Genomic DNA, 23,263 nt, shown 5'->3' with positions numbered 1-23,263 from the left:
TGTTGAGTGTGAAAAACCCAGCGGCGTTGCAGTACTTGAAATACTCAAACCGGTACGCCTGGCACCTACTACCATACCCTGTTCAAAGGCACTTAAATATTTTGTCTTGCCCATTCACCCTCTGAAAGGCACATGTACACAATCCATGTCTCAATTGTCTCAAGGCTTAAAAATAGGAGGCATATGGGGCAGTATTTTCACTTTGGATGAATTGCGTGCCCATAGGGAGCTGCATCCTACTCTGTCCTAGATTGCTAATATATGCATATTATTATTACTATTGGATAGAAAACACTCTGAAGTTTCTAAAACTGTTTGAATTATGTCTGTGAGTATAACAGAACTCATAGGGCAGGCAATCTTCCAAACAGAAGTGAAATTCTGAATGTGGGGCAACTTTGACGTCATCGCCCCCTCCTTTCCCAACAAGATATGGATCGGGTAGCACTTCCTACGCCTTCCACTAGATGTCCTCATTCAGTAGAAAGTGGAATGGAGCATTTGCTGTGAACTTTGACCGAATGGGAGGGGAAATAGTCAGTGTCCCGACAGAATGCCATTTTCCTGTGGCGCATTTCTCTGTGGGTGCTACCGTTGTTCCATTTGGCTGCAGCTGAAAACGTATGATCCGGTTGGAACGTTATTGGATATATATAATAATAACATCCTAAAGATTGATTCTCTACTTAGTTTGACCAGTTTATTCGACCTGGAATATATATTTTTGAAGTTTTCGTGCGAGTTGTCCTGGACCAGCAGTCAGTTTTTGGGCACGTGAGCTGAAAGTGATAGCAAATGCAGCTAATTGGACACTAGTATTGGACATTATGGAACAAAACAACAATTTATTGTGGAACTAGGACTCCTCGCACTACATTCTGATGAAAGGTCATCAAAGGTAAGGGAATATTTATGTTGTAATTTTGTATTTCTGTTGACTCCAACATGGCGGAGAAATACTTTTACGTCTGAGCGCTGTCTCAGATTATTGCAATGTTAGGCTTTTTCCGTAACGTTTAAAAAAAATCTGACACAGCGGTTGCATTAAGAACCAGTGTATGTTTAATTATATGTAGAACATGTATCTTTAGTCAAAGTTTATGATGAGTATTTCTGTTATCTGGCATAGCTTTCTATAATTCCTCCGGATATTTTGGAGGCAGTTCTGAACATGGCGTCAATGTAAACCGAGATTTGTGGATATAAATATGCATATTATCGAACAAAACATAAATGTATTGTGTAACATGTCATATGAGTGTCATCTGATGAAGATTTTCTAAAGGTTAGTGATTCATTTTATCTCTAATCCTGCTTTTGTGACTCTATCTTTGGCTGGACAAAATGGCTGCGTTTTCCCTTTGATTTGGTGGTGGTCTAACATAAATATATGTTGTTTTCACTGTAAAACATTTTTAAAAATCGGACATGATGGGTAGATGAACAAGATGTTTATCTTTCATTTGAGGTATTGGACTTGTTAATGTGTGAAAGTTAAATATTTCTAAAGAATATTTTTGAATTCCCTGTGCCACCTTTTCAGCTGAAATGGGGAGGTGGAGTTCCCTGAGGGGATTCACCTGGATTCACCTGCTCAGTCTATGTCATGGAAAGAGCAAGTGTTCCTAATGTTTTGTACACAGTGTATAAAGATAACTTTATCCCATTACTCAACAATATGAAAGCAGATCTATTTAAATGGAACAATCTTCCCATAAATCTTACAGGTAGAATAAACCTCTTCAGAATGGCATGGCTCCCAAAGTTTATATTTTTTCTCTGTAATACCAATTAACCCACCAAAGACATTCTTTAAAAAAGTGTACTCAGCCATAACAGACTTTATATGGTCAAATAAAACTCAGAATAAGAAGGAAAGTTTTACTAGTCCCTAAATCTGAGGGTGGTTTTAACCTCCCAGACTTGAAATTGCATCAACTTGAATCAACTTGTATCAACTTGCCAACCAAAACTTTTATTTGCGATGTATGCACCAAAATGGGTCATTATTAAAGATGCTCATGCAGAATGTTTTCAGAGTCTATTTTCAAAGGATAACACGAAGAACATTGACAACGTTGTACTTAAGACTAAGACACTATCACATTATGGAAGAAAATGAAACGGATTCTACAAGAACCAACATCACTCCCTAAAAAACACAACCCAATCGAACAATTCTTGGATAGCTTTTCAGAATTCACTGATAAATTGGTCCACATGGAAAACTAAAGGCATAGAAACTGTAAATGACTTGTTAATATTAAATAAATCAATTTCCATGACAGAATTAAAAAGCAATTTTGGACTAACCAGAAATACGGATTTGAAATCTTTTGGACATCAGAGCAATCTTGAGGGAATCCTATTTGAGTCAGAAAAGAATATACTGTAATGACACAAGGTGAGACCCAGATGCAGGAGGCAGAGGGTTTGAGTCTCTGATATTTTTTTAAATACAAGGGGCAAGCAATTTGCAGGTCGAGGACAGGCAGAAGTTCATAAACCAGGCCAGAGTCCGAAAAGGTACAGGGCACAGGCAGGATTGAGGTCAGGGCAGGCTGAAAGGGTCAGAACCGGGAGGGCTAGAAAACAGAGACTAGGAAAAAAGGAGCACTGAAAAAACATGCTGGTAGGCTTGACGAGACAAGACAAACAGAGAACACAGGTATAAATGCACTGGGGATACTGGGGAAGATGGGCGACACCTGGAGGGGAATGGAGACAAGCACAAAGACAGGTGAAACAGATCAGGATGTGACAGTAACCCACCCTCTAGGGGCGCCACCTGGCATCCTACCTGGGCGCATACCTGGTTGACCGGGGTGCCGGCGGTGAAAGCCGGCAATGAGGGCCTGGTCCAGGATGTCAGTGGGAACCCAGCACCTCTCCTCCAGGCCATAACCCTCCCAGTCAACTAGGTACTGGAAACCCCTGCCCCGTGGTTGAACACTCAAGAGGCGTCGCACCATGTACGCCGAATGGCCATCGAAGAGACAGAAAGGAAGGGTGGGCCTGGAAACAGGAGACAAAGGGCTGTGAGACAAGGGCTTAATCATGGACACATGAACGTGGGATGTATAGGAAGGGTACAGGGTAACAGAAGACGAACAGCAGTGGGACTAAGGACTTTAGAGATGTGGAAAGGACCAATAAAACAGGGGGAAAGTTTACGGGACTCTTGCGTAGACAGCCAAATCAAATCAAATCAAATTTTATATGTCACATACACATGGTTAGCAGATGTTAATGCGAGTGTAGCGAAATGCTTGTGCTTCTAGTTCCGACAATGCAGTAATAACCAACAAGTAATCTAACTAACAATTCCAAAACTACTGTCTTGTACACAGTGTAAGGGGATAAAGAATATGTACATAAGGATATATGAATGAGTGATGGTACAGAGCAGCATAGGCAAGATACAGTAGATGGTATCGAGTACAGTATATACATATGAGATGAGTATGTAAACAAAGTGGCATAGTTAAAGTGGCTAGTGATACATGTATTACATAAGGATACAGTCGATGATATAGAGTACAGTATATACGTATGCATATGAGATGAATAATGTAGGGTAAGTAACATTATATAAGGTAGCATTGTTTAAAGTGGCTAGTGATATATTTACATAATTTCCCATCAATTCCCATTATTAAAGTGGCTGGCCATACCCTCTGCCTGAGATGTTAGCGGGAGCCGGATTCCGTTGGTGGTCCGTTTGTCAACGATAACTGGGGGTGTTCTTGATAAGAGCAGACCGAGCTGTCTTCCAGGTACGCCTACAGCGGCGCATCAACATCTGGGCCGAGGGTATGTTGACCTCTTCTTCTTGCACCGGGAAGAGCGGGAGCTGATCCCCATGGATCACTCGAAGGGTGAGAGCCCAGTGGCTGCACAGGGAAGAGTGTTCTGGGCATACTCCACCCACACAAGTTGCCGGCTCCGGATGGTGGGGTTGGTCGAAACCAGGCGTAATCTCCAGGTCTTGATTGGCACGTTCCACCTGGCCGTTGGATTGGGGATGAAACCCGGAAGACAGGCTGGCCGATGACCCAATGAGGGTGCAGAACGACTTACAGAATCGGGACAAGAATTGAGGACCATGATCAAAGACAATGTCGACAGGGAGTGCATGGATTCGGAAGACGTGCTGCACCATGCGCTGGGCCATCTCCTTGGCTCAAGGTAACTTGGGGAGTGGGATGAAATGGGTGGCTTTATAGAACCTATCCACTACTGTCAGGATAGTGGTGTTGCCATCAGACGGAGGAAGCCCAGTGACAAAATCCAGGGATATAAGGGACCAGGTGCGATGAGGAACAGGGAGTGGCTGAAGGAGGTCTTATTCTGAGCATTCATCGTGCATGCGGCGACGATGGCTGAGACGTCAGGAACCATAGTGGGCCACCTGAAGCATTGTCGGCGGATGGTGAGGGTTCGACGGAAGCCGATATGACAAGTGAACTTGGATGAATGAGCCCATTCCAGGACCTGAGATCGGGCAGAATCAGTTAGCCAGGCCCCTGCCCGGTTAGCCAGGCCCCTGCCCAGGGTCCGGTTGGGAATGTTGTGCCTTGCGAACCAGGCTCTCAATACCCCAGACAACTGTAGCTGCAAGACATGAGTTAGCAAGGATGCTCTCAGAGTCAAAGTGTGGCAGCAGAACTATACAGGCGAGAGAGAGTGTCCGGCTTCACATTCTTGAACCTCGGGCGGTAGGAGAGGGTGAAGTTGAACCTGGTGAGGAGGACGTAGGAGGAGGACGTCCCAGGGCAGGCTGCGCCGCCTTCAGGCAATGTGAGTGGCAGAACGGGCTCCAACCCAGGATAGAACCAGTGGTCCAGTCAATAACGGGGTTGTGCCTCTGGAGCCATGAAAATCCCAAAACAACAGGAACATGGGGAAATTCAATGATAAGAAGCTGTATGGACTCACTGTGATTGCCCACATACACAGGTTAAATGGGCATCGTATTATGAGTGACGCTGCCAATGGTGCGTCCGTCCAGTGCTCTGGCGTTCAGGGGAATGAAGAATTGTATGGAGAAACATTCAAAGGCCATTTTCCCAAAAGTGAGTTTACAAGTTGATCAACTTTCAAAGCAGAATTACTTTCCCATTGTTCCTAAAATATTCAGTGTATGATATATCATTTTGTAGCTTTGTGCTTCTACTTTTATCAAATATAAAAAACACAATTTCAAATGCTGCTACATAAGACCAAATCCAGGTGTTGAGTCACATATGTCTGTCATAGCAAGTCCTGTCATCAAGCGGGTCTTTGTTTGAAACATAGAATCAGGCAGATTGTCAGTCACTAAACCCCTGAAAACAAAAGGCTTGGCATAATTCACAGCGGTAGAAAAGATAGCAGAACGGTCTCAAGTGCCGTTCCATCCAAATCAAATCAAATCAAATTTATTTATATAGCCCTTCGTACATCAGCTGATATCTCAAAGTGCTGTACAGAAACCCAGCCTAAAACCCCAAACAGCAAGCAATGCAGGTGTAGAAGCACGGTGGCTAGGAAAAACTCCCTAGAAAGGCCATCCACAGAGGAAGGATGAAGTTGAACAAGCTCCATTTGCCTTAGGTAAGCACCGTGCTGCCTCTTTATCATGATGTAATCTGCTGATTAAAAATTACATTCTAAGGGGGTTGGACAGGGACTTATAAAACGACAGCGACATTATGAGCAGTGGAGAAAACACATCACCCATACCTACAGGCTTTAATTAACTAAGATACCAAAATCTGCCTCTTGTCTCCTCTTATTTAATCGAAAAGCTGCTGAATCGTTTAAAGAAAATAATGAAAATAATACTAAGTGCAGGCCATTGCATCTTTTGATAGGAAGGATGATGAAACACTAGGGGTTAATAAGATAATAATACCTTGTCTAAATGTTGACTTGACATTTGATTTAAAATCAACCTTTGGCTCTGTTGGGTGCATGTTGTATTGAGTTTCTATATACAAACATCCTGAGCCAACACCAGATAAATGTATGTTCATTTGTCATTAAGCAGGTGACCCTCAAAATGAAGCTATTTTTTCTTTACTTGACATAGTTATTAACTTTATATTCTGTTCTTAACTGATGTACGCTACAGTATGCAAGGGACAATTATTCAGGTAGGCAATGCCAACGGATCTGCTTGGCAATGCCAACAGAACAGCGAATGAGGAGTGCCTTGCTTTGACAACACATAGAAGCTATTCCATTATACTGTGTTCCAAAGATGGAGTGGGTGAGAGTTTAATAAATATGTTTCTCTCCTTGCATCACTTATTGAATTGAATTGCCATCCTCACTAAAAGTGCTGCCTACCTGCCCCGGAATGGCTGCTAGGGTACAGAAGTCAGGAAATGCACAACACAATAATGACAGAGCAATGAAATATGTGTTAGTGGATACATTGCGTCCCTACTGACTCTTCTCCTGGAGGTGGGGGACAGTACACTTCATACTGGTATATATGTTTGCTTTGGATGGGGGAGACCTGAAGACTTTGTTGTGTATATTTGTGTGAGGCTCCCATACACATTTAATCTGACAATAGTTCACCGCTGCTGTTATCTTTCAGTAAGAGCTCAGACTCCCTTTTATGATTTACAGTGGCTTGTGAAACTATTCACCCCCCTTGGCATTGTTCCTATTTTGTTGCCTTACAACCTGGAATTAAAATAGATTTTTGGGGGGTTTGTATCATTTAATTTACACAACATGCCTACCACTTTGAAGATGCAAAATATTTTTTATTGTGATACAAACAAGAAATAAGACAAAAAACTGAAAACATAACTATTCACCCCCCCTAAAGTCAATACTTTGCAGAGCCACCTTTTGCAGTAATTACAGCTGCAAGTCTCTTGAGGTATGACTCTAAAAGCTTGGCTCTTCTAAGCATTGGGATTTTTGCCTATTCTTCAAGGATAAACTGCTCTTGCTCCTTCAAGTTCCGTTGGGTACCGCTGGTGTACAGCAATCTTTAAGTCATACCACAGATTCTCAATTGGATTGAGGTCTGGGCTTTGGCAATTCAAAGACATTTAAATGTTTCCCCTTAAACCAGTCGAGTGATGCTTCAGCAGTATGCTTTGGGTCATTGTCCTGCTGGAAGGTGAACCTCCGCCCCAGTCTCAAATCTCTGGAAGACTGAAATAGGTTTCCCTCAAGAAGTTCCCTGTATTTAGTGCCATCCATCAATTCTGACCAGTTTCCCGTGAAAAACATCTCCACAGCTGCTACCACCATGCTTCACTGTGGGGATGGTGCTCTCGGGGTGATGGGAGGTGTTGGGTTTGCACCAGACATAGTGTTTTCCTTGATGTCCAAAAAGCTCAATTTTAGTTTCATCTGACAAGAGTACCTTATTCTGTCTGTTTTGTCTTGGCACGTTTGTTCTGGTGCCATATTATTTCAATTGTTTAATAATATATTTAATGGTGCTCCGTGGGATGTTCAAAGTTGAGGATATTTTTTACAACCCAACCCTGATCTGTACTTCTCCACAACTTTGTACCTGACCTGTTTGGAGAGCTCCTTGGTCTTCATGGTGCTTCTTGCTTGGTGGTGCCCCTTGCTTAGTGGTGTTGTAGACTCTGGGGCCTTTCAGAACAGGTGTATATATACTGAGATCATGTGACAGATCATGTGACACTTAGATTGCACACAGATGGACTTTATTTAACAAATTATGTGACTGAAGGTAATTGATTGCATCAGATCTTATTTAGGGGTGAATACATACTCATCCACCACTTTTCCGTTTGTAATTTGTAAAAATATTTTAAAAAATAATTTCACTTCACCAATTTGGACTATTTTGAGAATGTCCATTACATGAAATCCAAATTAAAATAAATTCAAATTACAGGTTGTAATGCAACAAAATAGGAAAAATGCCAAGGGGGAAGAATACTTTTGCAAGGTACTATAGGTTCTGGTCTTTTCTATTCAAACCTGCATGTGCAACTTGTATATATTCTCAAAAGAAAACAATACATTTATTTAACCATCCAATACTTTTACATTCCCCTCTACAAACCGTTTCTAACTTCTAATATTGTACAATCAATAATATTTATTTCACGTTTTTTAAAATCTGTACCATTTGAGAGTTAAAATCACCTTCCTTGAAGCAGCTGTGGTTCCCTAAATAGCCTCTAGTCCACTATGAACTGACAAGGATGTACAGTACTGCAGTGGTTGTCCATTAATCAGTCATGTTAATGTGTCCTCTGATCAGTTCAGACACCCTGGTTTTATTTATAGATGACCAAGGTGATGCAGACAACCATTCACTAAACCCTCAAAGTCACTTTTCTGAATGAGGAAATTCATGAAGGGCCATTTGTTTTTGTTGGCCATAATAACAAAGGAAAAAGGTCAACATCAGAGTGCATGAAGTACACTAAGATCACAAAACATAGTCATAACAAAGCATAGGGAATTGTCAAGCAGAGAGAGTATTGAAATAATGATCTGCACTGTTCTGTACAGCATTATGAGTTACATAAAAAAAACTTGTCAATCTTTGATTGGAGACACAGGATGTTTTCTACAAATGTTCAAGCCTAGCTCGATATAATTCAGAAAGGCTCACCCATTTCCGTTCTTTTATATTTTTTAAAGATAGCATCCCGCTAATTGTTTCTCCATTGGGTGGTTGAAGGTAATTTCCATGTTAAAGGACTCATGAGCGCCAACATATGAAGTTCAGGGCCTTTCGAGTGGCACAGTGGGTGGAATAATGTGAATGTCCTTTGAAGATTGAGAGAAATTATTTGGCACATGGGAACATGTCATTTTGAGAAAATGGCTGATAAAGATGGGGCTAATGCAATCAAAATGTACTTTCCATAAATAAGACCATTTATGTCACATTAACTAAACTCTTATTCATATATCACTTCTAAATTGACAAATAAACATAAAATATACCTTTTACAAATACATTAGCATGTTTAATACATTTTTTTTTTCAAGCAATAGAGCATATGCTTTTGACTACAGGTCTGTTGGGAAAATATACCGTTTTGGGCAAATTCTCATATCACTTTGCTAATTTTTCCACATATAAGATTTTTGTATGGCTATTGAAATGTGCAGAAAATGTATCAGTTATGCCTGCCCATATGTAAGGCCCTCTATGAGTTGTTGCTGGTGCCACTTTATTTTCTTGACTGTGTCATGGGATCTGTGCCTACGCTTGGCACACTCAAATGAAGCACCATCAGCTCTCACAACTCCTCTCTGATTGCTTCCAGTGTCACCAAAGTGCTGTCAAGACACAATTTGTCCATCACATTTGATACAGCAAAATGGCTTTGGCCCACAAAGACAGTTTTGGGGCATCCCCATCCACCATATTACAGAGATCAGGCATTCATTTGCATTCTGGCTTCCCCCGTGCTTCGTTAGGTTATCATTTGACATCCTATTATATACAAGTACAATTTTCTGTGCAACCTCTCTAATAAAACATGTATGGCCTGCATGTTTTTTTACTGGGTGGATCTTCAACATTTTCTAGGGCTCGCTGGTACCAGCACCAATGCATACACCTATCCCGTAGTTTGAAGTGAATCCTCTTGCGCCAAGTGCCATCATAGGATACATGAATGTCTATGATGGCATCCCCATCCTCCTTCTCTACTCTGCTATGTCAAGGTCTATATCTGTGTATGCTCTTCTAATTATCTTTGCAGCACTCTCCATTGACTGTAGCCCTCTCTTAATCTCTGCAACGAAAGTGGGGGGGGAGTACTTAAGATGTCTGTCGACATTACAGTCATAACAGCAGGACTAAATATCAGCATGTTACCCTATGGAAATATTTACATATCAGCATGTATTTACTTTATGTAAAGCTAATTTCTCAATCATCACATTAGGCTACAGTCCTATGACGCTGTAGGCCTATGTGACAGTCTCATTGTATAGTTGTGTTTTCTTATCACTCTGTTTTATTCACTCTGAATACATTTGCTAGAGCAAGTAAATAAATATTATTTGTGCACAGCAAGTCACCTGACAAAAATGGGCTACTCTCCCTTTTTATTTACCTGTCATTCTCCTGCCATGTCTCTGATATGAGCTGAGATGCAAGGAAGGAATCCCTTTGATGATTTTCTTTAGAGTTGCATAACCAAGTCCAAGTTTGTGGGCTAGAAGAACCATCCTCATATTTATATCAAATGCCACATCTCACCTGGAGCACTCCTGCAGCCTGGAGGAAGTGTAAACACTCCTAAATGCATCACGATCAATTTCACAGTCTGCACATTCAGTGGTAGGCTTGATTACCAACAACGATGAGACGGCCTACAGGGAGGAGGTGAGGGCCCTCGGAGTGTGGTGTCAGGAAAACAACCTCACACTCAACGTCAACAAAACTAAGGAGATGATTGTGGACTTCAGGAAACAGCAGAGGGAACACCCCCCTATCCACATCGATGGAACAGTAGTGGAGAGGGTAGCAAGTTTTAAGTTCCTCGGCATACACATCACAGACAAACTGAATTGGTCCACTCACACAGACAGCATCGTGAAGAAGGCGCAGCAGCGCCTCTTCAACCTCAGGAGGCTGAAGAAATTCGGCTTGTCACCAAAAGCACTCACAAACTTCTACAGATGCACAATCGAGAGCATCCTGGCGGGCTGTATCACCGCCTGGTATGGCAACTGCACCGCCCTCAACCGTAAGGCTCTCCAGAGGGTAGTGAGGTCTGCACAACGCATCACCGGGGGCAAACTACCTGCCCTCCAGGACACCTACACCACCCGATGTCACAGGAAGGCCATAAAGATCATCAAGGACATCAACCACCCGAGCCACTGCCTGTTCACCCCGCTATCATCCAGAAGGCGAGGTCAGTACAGGTGCATCAAAGCTGGGACCGAGAGACTGAAAAACAGCTTCTATCTCAAGGCCATCAGACTGTTAAACAGCCACCACTAACACTGAGTGGCTGCTGCCAACACACTGACACTGACTCAACTCCAGCCACTTTAATAATGGGAATTGATGGGAAATGATGTAAATATATCACTAGCCACTTTAAACAATGCTACCTTATATAAATGTTACTTACCCTACATTATTCATCTCATATGCATACGTATATACTGTACTCTATATCATCGACGGTATCCTTATGTAATACATGTATCACTAGCCACTTTATACTATACTATGCCACTTTGTTTACATACTCATCTCATTTGTACATACTGTACCCGATACCATCTACTGTATCTTGCCTATGCTGCTCTGTACCATCACTCATTCATATATCCTTATGTACATATTCTTTATCCCCTTACACTGTGTACAAGACAGTAGTTTTGGAATTGTTAGTTAGATTACTTGTTATTACTGCATTGTCGGAACTAGAAGCACAAGCATTTCGCTACACTCGCATTAACATCTGCTAACCATGTGTATGTGACAAATAAAATTTGATTTGATTTGATTTGATTTGATCATGACAGAATTACAGAAACCCTGGTTGGTGGGATCAGCTGATCGAGGCAATGTGGAAGTACAGGTAGAGGAGGAAAAGGAGGTAGCCGGCAGCAGCATGTCGAGACGCAAATTAGTTGAGATGAAAATGACAGCTAGCAGCGATCAACCAGACATCAGCCAGCCAACAGTGGCTTTTATCCACATGTCACAAATAAACCAACTTGTACATGATTTGCTGTAAGTGTCTAAACACTGGACAAAAAAATCACCATAGACGCCAACCATCAGGCACGTTTTTCTGTCATTCATTGCTTTTCTCGCATTGGGTAACTGAGATCACCTATTTTTATTCACGTACTGTAGGTATATTCTCACAGATTTTCTCGCTTTGTCTCTCTTCGTGGGAGACAAAGAGGTGCTGCCCGGCACGTGAGGCATTTTAACCAATCAGGTTGCCGGAAAGGGCCTTAAAATGCCAGAAACCAATCGGATGTCAGGAAATTACTCATCTTTCAGCATGCATTGTTTGGTATGCAGTGCATTCGGAAAGGAATTAGACCCCTTCCCTTTTTACACATTTAGTTACGTTATAGCCTTATTCAGGTTTTAATCAATGATCTCTCTGTTCTTTGCTCTGTTCAAATTTCCCGATATCCTGACTAGTCTACCAGTCCCTGTAGCTGAAAAACAACCCCACAGCATGATGCTGCCACCACCATGGTTAACCGTAGGGATGGTGACACGTTTCCTCCAGACGTGACACTTGGCGTTCAGGCCAAAGAGTTCAATCTTGTTTTCGTCAGGCCAAAGAATTCAATCTTTTTTTCATCAGACCAAAGAATCTTGTTTCTCATGGTCTAAGAGTCCTTCATGTGCCTTCTACTGAGGAGTGGCTTCACTCTGGCCACTCTATAATAAAGGCCTGATTGGTGGTGTGCTGCAGAGATGGTTGTTCTTCTGGAAGGTTCTCCCATCTCCAGAAAGGAACTCTGGAGCTCTGTCAGCGTAAACATCGGGTTCTTGGTCACCTTCCTGACCAAGGCCCTTCTCCCCAAATTGCTCAGTTTGGCCAGGCGGCCAGCTCTAGGAATGGTCTTGGTGGTTCCAAACTTTTTGGTACCCTTCCCCAGATCTGTGCCTCAACACAATCCTGTCTCGGAGCTCTACGGACAATTCCTTCGACCCCATGGCTTGGTTTTTCTTCTGACATGCACTGTCAACTGTGGGACCTTATGCACCTGAGCTCAATTTCGAGTCTCGTAGCAAAGGGTCTGAATACTTACAGTGCCTTGCGAAAGTATTCGGCCCCCTTGAACTTTGCGACCTTTTGCCACATTTCAGGCTTCAAACATAAAGATATAAAACTGTATTTTTTTGTGAAGAATCAACAACAAGTGGGACACAATCATGAAGTGGAACGACATTTATTGGATATTTCAAACTTTTTTAACAAATCAAACAAATCAAACTCTCTCCAGAAGTTCAGTGAGGATCTCTGAATGATCCAATGTTGACCTAAATGACTAATGATGATAAATATAATCCACCTGTGTGTAATCAAGTCTCCGTATAAATGCACCTGCACTGTGATAGTCTCAGAGGTCCGTTAAAAGCGCAGAGAGCATCATGAAGAACAAGGAACACACCAGGCAGGTCCGAGATACTGTTGTGAAGAAGTTTAAAGCCGGATTTGGATACAAAAAGATTTCCCAAGCTTTAAACATCCCAAGGAGCACTGTGCAAGTGATAATATTGAAATGGAAGGAGTATCAGACCACTGCAAATCTACCAAGACCTGGCCGTCCCTCTAAACTTTCAGCTCATACAAGGAGAAGACTGATCAGAGATGCAGCCAAGAGGCCCATGATCACTCTGGATGAACTGCAGAGATCTACAGCAGAGGTGGGAGACTCTGTCCATAGGACAACAATCAGTCGTATATTGCACAAATCTGGCCTTTATGGAAGAGTGGCAAGAAGAAAGCCATTTCTTAAAGATATCCATAAAAAGTGTCATTTAAAGTTTGCTAAAAGCCACCTGGGAGACACACCAAACATGTGGAAGAAGGTGCTCTGGTCAGATGAAACCAAAATTGAACTTTTTGGCAACAATGCAAAACGTTATGTTTGGCGTAAAAGCAACACAGCTAAACACACCATCCCCACTGTCAAACATGGTGGTGGCAGCATCATGGTTTGGGCCTGCTTTTCTTCAGCAGGGACAGGGAAGATGGTTAAAATTGATGGGAAGATGGATGGAGCCAAATACAGGACCATTCTGGAAGAAAACCTGATGGAGTCTGCAAAAGACCTTAGACTGGGACGGAGATTTGTCTTCCAACAAGACAATGATCCAAAACATAAAGCAAAATCTACAATGGAATGGTTCAAAAATAAACATATCCAGGTGTTAGAATGGCCAAGTCAAAGTCCAGACCTGAATGTAATCGATAATCTGTTTAAAGAACTGAAAACTGCTGTTCACAAATGCTCTCCATCCAACCTCACTGAGCTCGAGCTGTTTTGCAAGGAGGAATGGGAAAAAAATTCAGTCTCTCGATGTGCAAAACTGATAGAGACATACCCCAAGCGACTTACAGCTGTAATCGCAGCAAAAGGTGGCGCTACAAAGTATTAACTTAAGGGGGCTGAATAATTTTGCACGCCCAATTTTTCAGTTTTTGATTTGTTAAAAAAGTTTGAAATATCCAATAAATGTCATTCCACTTCATGATTGTGTCCCACTTGTTGTTGATTCTTCACAAAAAAATACAGTTTTATATCTTTATGTTTGAAGCCTGAAATGTGGCAAAAGGTCGCAAAGTTCAAGGGGGCCGAATACTTTCGCAAGGCACTGTATGTAAATGTGATATTTCAGTTTTCCATTTTTAATACATGTGCAACAAAAAAATATAAACCTGTTTTTGCTTTGTCGTTATGGGTATTGTGTGTCGATTGATGAGGGGAAAAAACAATTTAACCCATTTTAGAATAAGGCTGTAACCTAACAAAATGTGGAAAAAGTCAAGGGGTCTGAATACTTTTCGAATGTACTTTATATACTTACTTACATCATTTTTCCACTCTGTCCTTTCTTTTTCCACTACAGACAAAATAGCTTGGCTCGATCAGTGCAATGCACTCCAGGTAGATAAAACATTCTGTCCCCTCAGAGCCCCTTAGCCTCTCCAAAAGGTTGCTTCCATTTAGGAGGGGGGTTATCTAAGCTAAAATGACTCCTCCACAGAGGCAGGGAAGTTCATCGCCTCAGTAGGAGGGTCCGGTGGGAGATGCTCCCACTCTCTCACCAAACCTTCCTAGTCTCTCTGCCTAGTTTTAATAACGCAGGGTTCAAAGGCTCTGTTTTGTAGAGTCAACCGTGAGGACAAAAGAGTGTATTTACTTGTTTTGTCACTGCTGTGTTTTTGCCCTTATATCTGAGTGTTTATGTGTGGTAGGAGAACATGTTTGGCCTCTGCCTACACCTACGCACTCATATTCACACTCACTGCACAGAGCAGCAGTAATTAAAAGAGGGAGCAGAATGCCAGTGAGGAGGAGAGGATGAAAAATGGGATGTGTTGGAAAAAAAGTATACACCTTCTCTCTCACCTCTGCTCTCTAGTCCCAAGGAGAACTATCCTGCAATTACAAGACCTGTGTAACGGTCGTCGTATGAAGGAGAAGGTGAGGACCAAGGTGCAGCGTGTTATGTGTCCATATTTATTAGAATGAACACGGAAATAACAAAAATAACAAAGAGAAACGGCAGGGCAGGTGGAGGGCAGGTTTCGGGTCGAGAGCCAGACCCGGTCCCGGTCCCCGGTGCAAACATCGGAGCCTCACTGCGGTGACGGTCTGCGCTGGCTTTCTGGCGCAGCACGGAGCTCTGAAGGTTAACATGGGCGGCATCCCGTGTGTCCTCCTCGCGCCGGAACCAGTCGTCCACCGCAGGAGCCTCGGTCTGACACACTGGAGGGGGGAGAGGTTAGTGGAAGAGTGGCGGAGCGAGTTCTGGGCCATGTCTGCCCTGAGCACGAACGCAAGACCTCAGAAACCTACCCACATCCTGTTTTACTCTCTCCACCTGCCCATTACTCTCGGGGTGAAAACCAGAGGTAAGGTTGATCGAGACTCCCAGACATTCCATGAACGCCCTACAGACCCTCGAAGTGAACTGGTGACCCCGATCAGACACTATGTCCTCAGGCACCCCATAGTGCCAGAAGACTTGTGTAAACAAGGCCTCCACAGTCTGTAGGACCGTAGGGAGACAGGGCAGCGGGAGGAGACGGCACGACTTAGAGAAACGATCCACAACAACCAGGATCATGGTGTTTCCCCGTGATGGGGGAAGATCGGTCAGGAAATCGATCGACAGGTATGACCATGGCCGCTGTGGAACGGGTAAGGGGTGTAGCTTACCTCTGGGCAGGAGGAAACATACACCCTCACGTCCTTAGCCAAAGTGGTCCACCAGTACTTCCCACTCGGACAACGCACCGTCCGACCGATGCCTGGATGACCAGAGGAGGGTGACGTGTGGGCCCAATAGATCAGCCGGTCACGTACAGCAGACAGAATATACAGACGCCCAGCGGGACACTGGAGGGGAGGGGCCTCTGCAAGTAACGCCTGCTCAATGGATTAGTAGTAATTGGCAAACCCTAGAAACCGCTGCACCTCCTTTACCGTGTTGGGAGTCGACCAATTACGCATAGCTGAGGTGCGGTCACTCTCCATCTCCACCTCTGAGATGGAAATGCCATACCCAAGGAAGGAGACGGATTGTTGAAAGAACAGACATTTCTTAGCTTTGGCGTACAGATCATTCTCCACCAGTCGACCAAGCTCCTTGCGCACCAGGGACAGATGCTCGGCGCGTGTAGCGGAGTATATCAGAATGTCATCAATATACACCACTACACCCTGCCCGTGCAGGTCCCTGAAAATCTCATCTACAAAGGCTTGGAAGACTGATGGAGCATTCATCAACCCGTACGGCATGACAAGGTTTTCATAATGCCCTGATGTCGTACTGAACGCCGTCTTCCACTCGTCTCCCTCCCGGATACGCACCAGGTTGTAGGCACTCCTGAGATCAAATTTGGTGAAGAAGCGCGCCCTGTGCATTGATTCAATCGCCGTGGAGATAATAGGTAGTAGGTAACTGTACCTCACAGTTATCTGATTAAGACCTCGATAGTCAATACACGGGCGCAGACCTCCCTCCTTCTTCACAAAATAGAAACTCGAGGAGGCGGGGGAAGTGGAGGACCGAATGTACCCCTGACGCAATGATTCGGAGACATATGTTTCCATAGCCACCGTCTTCGCCTGTGATAGAGGATACACGTGATTCCTGGGAAGTATAGCGTCTACCAGGAGATTTATCGCACAATCCCTGCGTCATTGGGGTGGTAATTGAGTTGCCTTCTTTTTGGAGAAGGCGAGAGCCAAATCGCCATATTCGGCTAGAATGCGCACGGTGGAGACCTGGTCTGGACTTTCCACTGTAGTAGCACCTACGGAGAGACCTAAACACCTCCCTGAGCATTCTCGCGACCACCCTGTGAGAGTCCTACGTAGCCATGAAACCGTGGGGCCATGACAAGCTAACCCGGGTAGGCCTAGTACCCCGGGAACACAGGAGAGTCAATGAGAAAGAGACTGATTCTCTCCGTGTGACCCCCTTGCATCATCATGCCCAGAGGAGTGGTGGCCTCCCTAATCAATCCTGACCCTAATGGTCGACTATATAAGGTGTGAACTGGGAAGGGCACAGCCACAGGAACGAGGGGGATCCCTAAACTTTGGGCAAATGATCTGTCAATAAAATTCCCAGCCGCGCTTTATGCTGGGAATGCGGGTAAAACTCAGGAAGTGAACAAGAAAAAAATGTGTGCAACAGAGGGCTCTGAGTGAGAATGGTGCCTTCTCACCTGGGTGACGCCAGAGTGCCCTGCCTGCTGCCTTGACCCCCTGAGGAACCAACCTGGTACCGACCGGCAGTGTGACCTCTGGGGCCACAGATGGTGCACGAGACGGAACCTCCTCCGGTCTTCCTGAGCGCAGCACCTCCCAACTTCATGGGCATCGGAGTGGTGGTGCTGGGGGATGGAACCAACAGACCCCGATCTGGACGTCCGCGGTTAGCCAGCAGGTTATCCAGCCGAATGGACAGGTACACCAGCTGGTCAAAGGTAAGGGTGGTGTCCCTGCAGGCCAACTCTCGACAGACGTCCTCGCACAAACTGCAGCGATAGTGGTCGATCAGGGCCCTGTCGTTCCATCTAGCTCCGGAGGCCATGGTCCGAAAGTCCAAAGCGAACTCCTTTGCGCTCCTCGTCCCTGCTGCAGGTGGAAAAGACGTTCACCCGCCGCTCTGCCCTCGGGCGGGTGGTCGAAGACTTCCCGGAAACGATTGATGAACTCCTCAAAGTAGTCCAGCACCGCATCTCCTTCCACCCACACGGCGTTGGCCCACTCCAGGGCATTCCCTGAGAGGCATGAGACGAGGGCAGACACCCTCTCACAGGCCGAAGGAGCCGGCTGGACGGTTTTCAGGTATAAATCCAACTGCAGCAGTAAACCCTGGCAGCGGGCAGCCTTCCCATCGTACTCCACGGGAAGGGTGAGACGAATCCCACTGGAACCGGGTGCAGGGGGAGTGAGTAGTGGAGGCCCCTGTTGTGCTGGGGGAGGCGTTGGAGAAACTCCCTGTCTCTCCCAACGGTCCATGATTTGGACAATGCGGTCCATGGCGGCGCCGAGATGGTGGATCATCGCCTCTTGCTCCAGGACGGGCTCCTCGACCCCTATACCAGGGGCACTTGCTCCTGCTTACTCCATATGGGTGGTGTGGAATTCTGTGGAATTCTGTAAGGGTTGCGGAACTGGTGGCAGTGAAGTCAGATGCAGGAGAGCAAAGATAGGTACCAGTAACATAGCGCACCAGTAACATAGTGTACAAGCACTTACAAACAAACAATTCCACACAAGGACATGGGGGGAACAGAGGGTTATATACACAACAATTAATGATGGAAATGGAAACCAGGTGTGTAAGAAAACAAGACAAAACAAATGGAAAATGAAAAGTGGATCGACGATGGCTAGAAGACCGGTGACGCCGACCGCCGAACACCGTCCGAACAAGGAGAAGTCACGGCTTCGGTGGAAGTCGTGACACTGTCTTTGGTTAAAACGCAGATACAAAAAGCAGTTAAAGGGCCTGTGTGTGGTTAAAATGCAGATATAAAAAGCAAATCCTCTTGAGTGTAGGGGGCAGTATTTTCGTGTTTGGTTAAAAAAGGTACCCAATGGAAACTGCCTATTTCTCAGGCCCAGAAACGATAATATGCATATAATCGGATTAGGATAGAAAACACTCTAAAGTTTCCAAAACTGTCAAAATATTGTCTGTGAGTATAACAGAACTTATATTGCAGGCGAAAACCTGAGGAAAATCCAACAAGGAAGTGCTGTTTTTCCTGAAATCTCTCTGTTCCATTGGATGCCTACATTTAAAGGGTTATCAACCAGATTCATTTTCCTATGGCTTCTTCAAGGTGTGAACAGTCTTTAGACATAGTTTCAGACTTGGAGCATCCATTTTCTCTCTCTCTCTGAAGGAGCTACATTCCCGGTTTATATATTTGCGATTATATATTGAAAAAACAACCTGAGGATTGATTATAAAAAACGTTTGACATGTTTCTGTGAACATTACGGATACTATTTGGAATTTTCGTCTGCGATGTCGTGACCGCTCGAGCCTGTGGATTACTGAACATAATGCGCTAACCAAATGGAGGTATTTTGGATAGAAAAATAATCTTTATGGAACAAAAGGAAGATTTATTGTCTAACTGGGAGTCTCTTGAGTGCAAACATCCGAAGATCATCAAAGGTAAACTATTTAATGTATTGCTTTTCTGACTTTCGTGACCAATCTACTTGGCTGCTAGCTGTTTGTAATATTTTGTCTACTGAGAGAGATGTGCTTACATAAACGCTTGGTATGCTTTCGCTGAAAAGCTTTATTGAAATCTGACACGCCAGGTGGATTAACAACAAACTAAGCTGTGTTTTCCTATATTGCACTTGTGATTTCATGAAAATTTAATATTTTTAGTGATTTAATTTGAATTTGGCGCTCTACAATTCAGCGGTGGTTGACGAAAATGATCCAGCTAACGGGATGGGTGCATCAAGAAGTTATCGGGCCTGTGTGTGGTTAAAACACAGATATAAAAAGCAGTTATAGGGCCTGTGTGTGGTTAAAACGCAGATAGTTTTTTGCCCCAGTGCATAACTGAAGTGGGGAGTTACTTGCAGTTATCTAGACAGACTATCAAACAGAAGCAAGTCACAGACAGACACGTAGTCTTATTAGCGATGTAATGTTCTTTTTTCATCATCATTGCAAACAGTGGCTGTAGCAGGAAGCAGATAGGCAGTCCAAGCAGTAGTGTTCTTTTTCAGCAACTGGCTAGTTGCTTCGATATGGCAGCATCTATAAAGACTAGCCTACATCACCACACAAGACACAAGACTTGATTGTTTTTGCTCCAATGCAATGTGTAGGGACTTTGTCCTGCTTGTGCAACTGCAATATCCGTCACAACATACAGAGAAGGTTGTACCCTTCATAATATAGCTATATATTTCTGGGAATGTTTGTTCAAATTCCTGCAGGATTTTTATTTCAGCTGTTCAGAAATGTGAGGCAGAGACAATGTCTACATCATCATGTTTCAGAAGAGGGTGAGTAAAGAGAGAAACAAGTATACTGTATACTGTATACTGTATGACAATATCAATAGATTGGAATCCATAAAAGCAGCAGGAGTCTGACCCAATGATAATTGGGTAAAAGAAGGTTTTTGCATTACCTGTATTGCAGTGACAGTATGATGAGGAACATGTGTAACATACGATTGACAACAAGCAATGCTAATGAGACAGGGACAGAATATTTGGTTGTCAAATTGAATCTTCTGTTAGCATACTTTCTGTAAAGGAAAATTTGATGCCATCAGAAAAATACATCTAGCTGGAAACGTGATAATTTATGCATTGATTGTGAATGGGAAGTTCAGTACAGGATGTATTCTGTGATATGATATGTGTTACAAATATTTTCTGAGAGTATTTTCTGTGGTCAGATGTGATGTTCCAATATCTATGCTGATGGAGAAGAACCATCATGGGCCAAACTTTCAATGCATTCTATTAAGGCTTGTGATGTTTGTCTGGATGCTTCAATCTTGTACTACAGTCAGACTGTCAAAGGCAAGCCACAATCATCCAGAAGAAACCAACTGGATGGAGAAAAGAGAGGGCCGGGTGTACAGAGAGGGAACATCTACAATATATCCCACAGTACTGAAAATTGCCTCACAAGCCAAAAAGAAGTCTCTCTCCAAAGCAAAATCTATCTTCAAAACCGCTCCTCCCCGGTACCAATCTGAGGGCAAAAATCTGAGGTTAGAGCACACACAGCGGACAGAACAGAAAAGGACAAGAAGTGCACTGCACAATAACATTCAGAGTGATCTAAATGCTTGGTGTAAACCAATGTGTTATGGTGTAGCCTAATAAAAGTCAGGCAGAAACACCATTCATTCCCCCCGGTGAGTCCATTCTGTGAACAGTGTCATAATAACCCAGCTTCTGTTCTCTGGGCTGCTGCTACACCATCCAACACCCCTGCCTTTCATAATGAATGAAACAGGCTTCATTAACTGACTCCAGCCTCCCAGCCAAACAGAGAATTAGATAAGAGGACACCAGGACACTTCAGCAGCCGTCAAAGGAGATGCCAATCACATTAGTTATAGGACTGTGTCTGTACCTTTTCCTTGATTTTCTAATAAAAGACACTGCAACACTATAGACTATACACTCTTCCCTCTGAGGATACTTGAGGTTCTGTTTTACTGTTTTCATTTCCTTCCCAGGTTTTGTTGCAGATCTGGTATCGACCAGGAGGACTGGTATTATATATTCTTCCGAGCTGTTTGCAACCTAAACCAGGCTTTACTGCAAGAGCAAATTATTTCCTTAACGGACAAAACAGAGATTAAGAAAACACAAGAAAGCGGAGACAACGCAACACCTTGTATAAAGATACTTGAAATTGTATTGGAAGGCAATGGATTAACACTGAAACATCTGACCTAATTTCAACTCAAACTACCACAAAGACTGGTATTCTTCTTATAGAGCCAGATTACTATTTTAACTGATGCACTGATCATCTCTTAAGATTGGACTCAGCAGGACCATGGGGCAGTGGGAGATGTTTGAGTTTTATGGAAATGCTCTTGCATTTCTTATCTGTCAGTGGGCCCACTCTGTTAAAACCCTAGATGTATGGTAAAATGAGACAATGACTGAAAGTTGTGTTTTAAATCTTCATGTTTCATTGAGTCTGATTTAACTCTCTCATTACAGAGTAAAGTTACAAGTACAGAGATAGATGGATGTATATATATATATATAGAGAGAGAGGGAGAGAGAGATAGCAAGAGAGAACAAGAGAGTGAGAAAGAGGTGATGAAGACCTGCAAATGAGGATGATCATTGTGACTTAGAGATGACTCCCCATCAGCGGCTCAGCAGGGTTATCAGCACCTAGAGAGAGTTCAAAGAGACATATTAAACCACTGAGAACTGACTAGAGCTCAGCAAAGCCAACATGAGAAGGAGGAGAGTACAAAAGTACCTTATCAATACAGAATTCAAGAGGGAGGAGCAAGAGAGAGAGGGAAATAGAAAGGAGAGAGATAGAGGGAGGGAGGGGATTAGTAATGAAAATATAACTCTTGACACTATGACTGTTAGATGCTGCCGTGATTCCCTTTGTAATAAAGAAAGGAAATACTCTGCGACCGCCGCTCAGTGGTTGTAAATACAATTTTCATGCCCCCTTCCCTCCACACATTAAATTGCCTTTACTTATGCTGGGTCAAATTGTCTCCTAGGAGATTTAAAGCTGGATATTTATTTGCAAAGCCATATTGCAATAAATTGTCTTTCTACAAATGTCATTGGCACAAGGGTTCGCTGATTAGGCTTCCTATATTGATCCCTAATCCTACCTCCTCCTCTCCTCCCGATCCAGTCCTCCTCTCCCTCCTCTTCTCCATGGCAGTGTTCTCTACTGCCACTGCCGGCAGCTTAGTAAAGATCCCTTTCTCCCTCTTTCTTTCCAGGGGCCTTGAGATCCTTCTTTAATGCTTTAAAACCCTGTCGTCATCTCCAGGCAACTCAAAGGCTGTTGAGCTCAATAAGACTCAATTTATTCCCCTGAAGAATTCATACAGAGAAGAAGCTGAGTTCCTTTAAGAATCAACACCCTCCTTTCCTCCCTCCCTTCATTCCTCCTTCCATCCCCTCTGCTTATACTGTATATGCTCCTCAACCGAGGGAGCTGACATGATCATATAAACTCTGTATGAACATATCTGCCTGACAACTTAAAGGCCCAGTGCAGTCAAAATGTGATTTTCCTGTGTTTTATATATATTTTCACACTATGAGGAATAATACTGTGAAAAAGTGAAAATGGTGATATGCCCTTTTAGTGTAAGAGCTGTTTGAAAAGCCTGTTTTGGTGGGATTGAGTTTTGACCTGCCTGATGACATTACCAGCTGGTAATTTAGTTACTGGACCAATAACAAAGTGTGTTCCAAACCTCTCTGCCAATAACAGCCTGTTTTCAGTTTTGCCCTCCCAACTTAGACCACGCCCAGACAATCTTAGCAACATTCTTGCATG

General features: G+C 43.6%; 1 protein-coding gene across 3 annotated transcripts in view; it reads left to right on the top strand.

Annotated features, from left to right (window-relative positions):
* Positions 1-520: 520 nt before the first annotated feature.
* LOC110530421 (aquaporin-4) overlaps positions 521-23,263 on the top strand; it is a 106,173-nt gene continuing 83,430 nt past the window's right edge. For 2 of the 3 annotated variants that reach the window (XM_090182438.1, XM_090182439.1), the window contains exon 1: positions 535-898. In XM_090182438.1, the coding sequence (XP_090038564.1) occupies positions 882-898 (17 nt within the window). In that variant the 5' untranslated portion in view covers positions 535-881. Of the gene's footprint in view, positions 899-23,263 lie in introns of all 3 variants that reach the window. The other variant, XM_090182437.1, reaches the window with a different exon arrangement.

This window comes from Oncorhynchus mykiss, chromosome 8 (assembly GCF_057628025.1).
Source record: "Oncorhynchus mykiss isolate SJ-2025 chromosome 8, ASM5762802v1, whole genome shotgun sequence".
NCBI classification, from domain to species: Eukaryota; Metazoa; Chordata; class Actinopteri; order Salmoniformes; family Salmonidae; genus Oncorhynchus; species Oncorhynchus mykiss.
Note: the sequence above shows the minus strand (reverse complement) of the source record. Positions and strands in the feature narration are given on the sequence as shown.